General features: G+C 40.5%; 1 protein-coding gene across 1 annotated transcript; it reads left to right on the forward strand.

Annotated features, from left to right (window-relative positions):
* Positions 1-7,258: 7,258 nt before the first annotated feature.
* LOC307121942 (histone H2A-like) lies at positions 7,259-7,645 on the forward strand (the record flags this gene model as incomplete). Its single annotated transcript, XM_079809731.1, has 1 exon — positions 7,259-7,645. The coding sequence occupies one exon, from the start codon at positions 7,259-7,261 to the stop codon at positions 7,643-7,645; it is 387 nt and encodes a 128-aa protein (XP_079665857.1).
* Between the last annotated feature and the right edge of the window lie 201 nt (positions 7,646-7,846).

Here is a 7,846-nt window from a genome sequence, read left to right on the forward strand (position 1 = left end):
TATCAGAAGCAAGGAGATGAAATCATGGTAAAAATAACACAATTTTTAATCTCAATGTGTTACTACCATGAAAAGTCAATGGACATGGTCCCATTACCTTGAAATTAAAACTCTTTATCTTCTAACTTTTAACTCTTACTTCTAAAACAATAACAGACCATATCATTTTTTTTTTAAAAGAGCAAACGATTACATAAAAAATTATATAACCTATATATAAATAAAATAATATGGGAAAATACAAAGACATTAATTAACAGTAGACTACTACTGTATGTACAGTTAAAATAGGTGAGTGGTGTTCGAAATATTAGCTCCTTCTGTCATGGAATACAGAGAAAGTCATGATAGGTTTTTCAGTTCATCACTCAGAAACACTTAGAATAGCTACAACATCTTTAAAGGCTTATTCAGGGAAGTGCAGCAGGATGCAGGAAATGGTTGAGTATTCTTTTATGTAAAAAATATCTGTATTTAGTGCTTGTAGTGTCCATTTAGAGTCTTTACAGATCAGCTTGGATACTTACATGGTAAAAAAAAAACATAATTTCAAGATGTTGACGTCACGTCATGTCGTCACGTGGGTCCTTCCGTTCAGAGTACAAGACGTTTGGATAGATGTTCGGATAGACGTTCGATCGGTCGGTCGGTCGTTCGGATGTTAGATTTTGGCACGGAGTACGCGCCATAATACGGCGCCTCATAAAATAGGAGCTCGAGCGCGAGTGTGGGGAATGATGACGCGCGTGCTGCGAGTCGTGTCCAAGCTCGCAAGGGCTTGATTTGCGCGCAGAGGAGATGTCATGCGCGCGCGGGGGTTTAAAAGGAGCTCGCGGGGGTTTAAAAGGAGCTCGCGGGCTGCCGTTTCCTCGCGTGTAGATCTGTTATTCTCTCGCTGGAGTGATTTACTGCGCGAGCAAGCATCAGTTTTGCGCTCGGTTATTAATGGCATTAAAATGCCGGCATAGATAAAGAGCGAAATGAGACGCTCCTTCACTCACACGACGTTGATTAAAGTTAGATAAAGCAATGCAGTCTTACATTTGATAACACATAATTCATTAATTCGTTTCTGTCGCTTTAAACACTTTAAATGCTTAAAACACAAACCTTTCTTCAGCAGAATCAAAACAGAAGCAGGAGCGTGTCGCGGCCTTATGACGCCACACTCGAAAACCAAAATAAAAGTCCCGTTCACACTCTGCTGTGTCTAAAATCACAGAAGTGCATAGAAATGTATGTAGAAAAAAAATCTCTCGAATAACACATTGGTAAGTTAATAATACAGTTCACATAAAAATGCAGTCACTTAATTTTTTGTGTCTGAATGAATTACTTCTTATCACTTATTTTTCCGTGTAGACTCACATCTACAGTAGAGTATGTGAGTGGAGTGGAGCGGCAGCAATTTCCCATCCACGCTCTAAGCATTCAATAATCACTCCGCCCCAGCGCCGCTCCGGGTTCACCATTTCCTGCTCCCCTCTCCACTCATTTTAAGTAAGCTCTGAAATATCACAAATGTTCAGTTTATAACATACCTTAAATGAAAAAAACAAAAAACAGTAGGAGATAGTTTCGACCTAGTTTGTGTTTTTTGCAGTGCAAATTTAGTTCAATTTAAATTACTTTAGTTATTTTATCTACTGGTCACTACATTACAGATTTCTGCTCATTCAAAATCAGATACAGAATAACTGTAAGCAGATAAGCACTGTACGATTTGTTTGAATACATTAGAGAGAGCGATTGCGAGTGTGAATAAGTGCTACCTGTGTAAAATGGCTTCCACCCGATCATATTCAGTATGTAGAAGGTACCAAAAAATCCTTTAAAATCCGGTAAAGATACACAAAACCCAAACAAGTTACTGTTACTTAAAATAAATGATGACTAAGCATACAGTATGTACTGTTCATTTTCTCAATACCTCATATGCAGTCTTTTGACTAGCTTGCTCTGAAAGAGTTTGACTTCAGCAACTTACTATAAAATGTTTGGAACAATGTTTGTTCTGGAATGTTTGGAATAAGAAACAATGTGCTTTCACCCGATCATATTCAGTATGTAGATGGTACAAAAAATTCCTTTAACTATAACATCCCGCTCATGTCTATCGCCGTCATCATAAACTTTACATTCTTCTGATTTGAGTGATCCATCTGTATCAAGCTAGTTAAATGTATTTGACGTGTGTGTTCTGGCTAAAAATGCAATTATATTATGGGCCATTGTCATGAATTGTACTCGTGATGGAGCGGTAGTGGAGCGCTCTCGGAGCTATAGTGAAAACCACGACGCTCCGACTTTTAAAAAATCCGCTCCTCACTCCATTCAAAATCAAGCTGCTCCACTTCTCGCTCCGCTCCGCTCATATACTCCAGGCACAGTATTTGTGTTCATTGTCCCATCCATACGGTTCAGCCACTAGCCTTTCCCTGAGATTGATCCACTCCAGTGTCTCTCCGGTCCATCCACTGTCCCAGAGTCATCCATTAGTTCTGCTGTTTCTTCAATCTGCCATAGGTCAGCATTAAAAGGATAGTTCACCAACAGATGAACATCATCTCATCATTTACTCTCACCCTCATGACACACAGTTAAAAATAGTGTACAATTACAGTAAAAACTGTCCAGCAACGGTAGCAGACTATAAATCCAAAATAGTATCACCATACATATGTTCAATTATTCTAAACCCAGCAAGCAATAGCCGTCATTTCACCGTCTAGGTTAACTATAGACCCGATATAGTCCGGCTATGAGTAACCCACTTTTAGTCAAAATAACCTTGAATTTGGTTACATGTAATTTTTGCCCAAATAACTTGTGAGATGTATGATATTCCATCATGTAAGCAAAGTCAACAGTGATTATAAGGTGTTTGGTTTAATTTCTTTAACATGTTCTATGCGTAGGCTGTGCGTATAGCCACGATTTAGCCCCTATACAGACCGGCTATTTGTAGCCCACTTATAGTCAAAAGACAAACCAAAATGTAGCGCATGATATTATATGATTATTATATCTGCAAGATGTGTCATTTCATTACATGGTCTATCTGTAGTCACGATTTAGCTCTGAATTGGACGTGCTACGTGTAGTCTGCTTTTAGCCCACCCATTTGTAAACATTTGAATTAGTATTAGCTTTGCTGTCCCGCATAACATTCACTTAAAATGTAAGACAGTCAAATAATATCGTAGTTATTAGTTGTCTCTCTTACATTTCAAGTTAAATTTAAAAAAATGCAATTACAACTCTCAACCGCTAGATGGCAACTGTAGTAGGGCTGCAACGACGCTACTGAAATACGTCGGCATGCGTTAAATGCGTCGACGCGTCACAATATTTACGTTCTAGAATAGAGTAGATCTAGAATAATGGTGGCTTCTGCTCCCGGGCATAGTGAAAATGATAATTTATCATATAAAGCCAGACCGCGACATTCAAAAGTGTGGGGGTACTTTAAACAGAAGCCGAATAAAACTGTGCTTTGTTCGCTCTGTAACGCCGTTATCACACTGCATGTGGTGGCGGAGCAGAAGCTGTGGAGAGCGGGAGCAGTGAGCGCACGTTGTGCTTTCACACTGCCAGTGTTTGTCTCGCGCAGCTGAACCGTGCCGTGTGTATTGTAAATACAGACGAATATTGTCCATTCGGTCACATTTCCTGGTGTTCTTCTCTGACCCGAGTACGTCTCGTGCTTTGATTTATTATGGGCAGCATATATCTGCTGCAAATACGACCGGGTTCACTTCTGTCCCAAACTCATATAACATGCTGTATGTAGTTTACATTATTAAAGTAACATTAAAGTTAAGATATGCCTCTAGTTTTAATCATTTAAATACGTCTTTGAAGTTTGGGCAAAAACTTCTGGCAGCTTTAGTCGTTTATGCACATGTATATCTTCAAAATAGACGACTAGTTATACATTAACACTTTGCTGAAAGCTCCTGTATGTGAACCTTTTGCAGATAAATACAAGTGCATTTTCGTTTACTATTAACACAAATCAATATGTAAATCATACTCAACTATAATAGTAAACAACATTTGCTAATTAGGCCTACTCTGTATACATTTTATGATGAATAGTAACATTAGTTATACATAATGTTTAAAATGCTTCTTGTGTTCATATATTTCATTATAAAATGGCATAAGTACACTACCCTTCCTGAAATACAATTAATATTGTCATCATTAATTGATTTCATGTTAAAATAATATACAAATTCACTACCCTCTTTGAAATACAATAATCAGTAAAACATAATCATCAGATTAATCTGGAAAATAATCGATAGATTAGTTGACTAATCGAAAAAAACAATTGATAGATTAATCGACAGAAAAAAACATCGTTAGTTGCAGCTCTAAACTGTAGCCTGTACTACTGGCAACGGCAGATATCGCAAATAACATTTCTGTCGTTCTGAGTGAAACTTTTTTACGCAAGAGGAGGAGAACAACAACGGGCAACAGCAAACGTTAAAGGCGTTCTTTGGCCTTGTAAGTATCTGTGTTTTCGTTTTGACGTGTTCATTATGTACATTATTTGTTATCATGTGTAGGAACCGTGTGATTTTAACTAGTAATTGTAGGATAAGCCATGTTGTGGTTAGCTTAACATGCTACATGTACCTGTAGGTACCTTCAGGGGGATAAACATGAAACGTGCAACTAGGGCTGCCACTAACGACTATTTTTATATTGATAAATTTATCGACAATTTTTATTGATTAATCGATAAATCTATCGACTCATTTATCACAATAATTTTCACAATTTTACTTAAAAACATTTAATTTAACTTGCAACTGTAGCGACTATGAGTCAGATAAAATAATAACTCAACGGGAATTTGAATTCAAATGAAAGAGACTCGAATGACACTATAATTTATAAATAATTCAGAATGAATGTTTACACCTTAACTTATTCGTCCACCGATATGTAAGAATTTAGAGGGGACTCTGTTATAGGGAAACAGGTCTATTTAGCTCAAATGAATGAATGAATTAACTCATAGGGAATTTTGAGAGAGTATTTACAGCCGGGCAAATGACTCTTCCAGCGTTCATTTGAACGGGCCGTAAATATCAACTCTGATATTTACGGAGGGGAGGCTGTAGGCCGGACGGCTCCCCGGCCTGGTGCGGGCGGTGGGGGTATGTGGCGGAGGGGGCGTGGTTCTGCGAAGTCTGTAACGGGAGAGAGGGAGCGCGGAGACGAGCGGTGAGTAAGTAGGTGAAGTGCAGATTGCTAACACCTGTCTCATTCCAGTAATTGGCGTGGAGAGACCGTAAAAGCCGCTGTCAGAGAGAGGGGAGAGAGACCACGACTGGGACTGCAAACGCCTGTTGTCACGCACGGCTGTCTAGAGAGAGATATTGAGTTTGAAGAGCAACGTTACATGTTACTGAGTGAATGGTTTTGAGTTTTGAACGCGCTGAGCGCCTGACCGTTTTGAGGATCGTGAGATCAAATAAAGTGCTGTCCCAGTTTCGCCAACCCCGTCTTCTTCCTTCCCACACCTACACGAACCTACACTACACCGAACAATAGTGAAACACTATTTAACAGTCAGGTAACTTAGATCGGCAGTTCAAGACATTAAATCCGTAAGCACATAACACAAGAACAGTTATCTTTGAATACAAACGGAACTTTATTGGTTACTCTAACACATCAAACTAATATCTAACATAAACACACGCTCTCGCACATTCACACACGTTGCAGAAAGGAAGAAGGTGAGGAAAAGAATATGTTTTAAGAGAGAAAAATATGAAATCCCAAGCAATATATGCATTTATGACACATGACCTGAAGAAACCATTGATCAGTAATTTAACCTCCTATCGTTTCTTAGGCAGGGTTATTACATTTGATATAATGCACCAGTTCAGCTCGGAATCTAGAGGTATTACTTGCGTTTGTGTCTCGTGTATCGTCTGACAAGGGGGACTCCCTTTTCCGCCTGGAGAGGGGTTTTCCCGGGTCTTTGATTCTCTGAAGGATTGGTCGTGTCTTTTGATCGACGTCTTGGGAAGCCAATCACGTGGCATGTTGGCGGCTGGATGGAAGTCTTGTGGTCGTTGTTTGAAGTTGAAGCGCGCTTTTGGAGACTCGTTGAGAAACTTTTCGGCGAAACTTAACAGAACCCGAGACTTAACGGAAAGAAAGCGGGAGACGCGCTTGACACCGCCGCGGCGAGCCAGACGACGGATGGCGGGTTTGGTGATTCCCTGGATGTTATCGCGCAAAACTTTACGGTGACGCTTAGTGCCTCCTTTACCGAGTCCTTTACCGCCTTTGCCTCTTCCGGACATGATTAACTCAGTCAGATTAATTTCGTCAGTCAAACAAAGACAACGAATGGAGATTAAGTACTACAAGGAGGCAGTTTATATTTGCTTACAGGACCTGACAGAAGCCAGCGCCCCTCCCCTCTATATAGTTATGCTGCCTTCACGTGCTCTCGGAATTATCCTAAATACGAGTTTCCTAGGTAAAAATTGCACATGAACGCCCTCATATTTTGAAACTTTAATGCAATGAGCTTAATCACGACTTCAGAAGTCGGAATGACCAAATTTCCGATAGCATGTGAAGGCAGCATTAGAGCACAAAACCATGTGATTTAACCCTGACCCTGATCTAACGGGACATGTCCTTTGTTTATTAAAAATCAAGTTTTATAAGATTCGTTTGATGAAGATCTTCATTATATCATATACAGAGATGCTGAATGACAATTAATGTATTGAATGAATTAATTGCAGTATAACAGCATATTTTTGTGACATTTCAGATATATTTGCAGAATATAAATGAGTCAGGCCTCTGTGATTTACACTGTAAGTTTCCCTTTAGCTGAATTTACACCATAAGAATAATCTCTTCTTTGGCCTTCAACATGTGATAAGTTTCAAAACAGACCGTACTACAGTATTATTGGGGAGTAGCTGAAGATTTGATAAAAACTCTGGACGAGCAAAAAAAGTGCGACGAAAAATCTACTGTATATTTTTCACTCAGAACTCTTGAAAATACTTTCTACTACAACAGGACAACTAAGGGTGTACTCACACTAGCCAGTTTGAACCGTGCCCGAGTGCGTTTGACCACCAAAGCGCGGTTCGTTTGACTAGTGTGAGTGATCCGAACCGTGCCCGGGCGCGGCTCGATTAGCCGGCCCTGGACTGTTAACTTCAACTGAGAAGGTTGTAGCAACTGATTGAAGAAAATGAGCGGCAGAGGCAAAACCGGTGGTAAAGCGAGAGCGAAGGCTAAGACTCGCTCCTCCAGGGCGGGACTGCAGTTCCCCGTCGGCCGTGTTCACAGGCTTCTCCGCAAAGGAAACTACGCTCAGCGCGTCGGTGCCGGTGCTCCTGTTTATCTGGCGGCTGTGCTCGAGTATCTTACCGCTGAGATCCTGGAGTTGGCTGGAAACGCCGCTCGGGACAACAAGAAGACCCGCATCATCCCCCGTCACCTGCAGCTGGCGGTGCGCAACGACGAGGAGCTGAACAAACTTATGGGCGGAGTGACCATCGCTCAGGGCGGCGTGCTGCCCAACATCCAGGCCGTGCTGCTGCCCAAGAAGACCGAGAAGCCCGCCAAATCCAAATAAACGCGCTCCGCGGTTGTCAAACCCCCAAAGGTTCTTTTAAGAACCACTCACTTTCTCCATTTTAAGAGCGTTTTGAAAGTCTTGTGAGCAGATTTATACTTTTAGTAACACTTGGCAATTGAAAACACGTAAAACAAGATTTCGTTTATAACCATCACATGCTGAAATACATATACAAATGTAGCGCATACAAAGTTGAAG

This window comes from Gobio gobio (assembly GCF_949357685.1).
Source record: "Gobio gobio genome assembly, chromosome: 25".
Lineage (NCBI taxonomy): Eukaryota > Metazoa > Chordata > Actinopteri > Cypriniformes > Gobionidae > Gobio > Gobio gobio.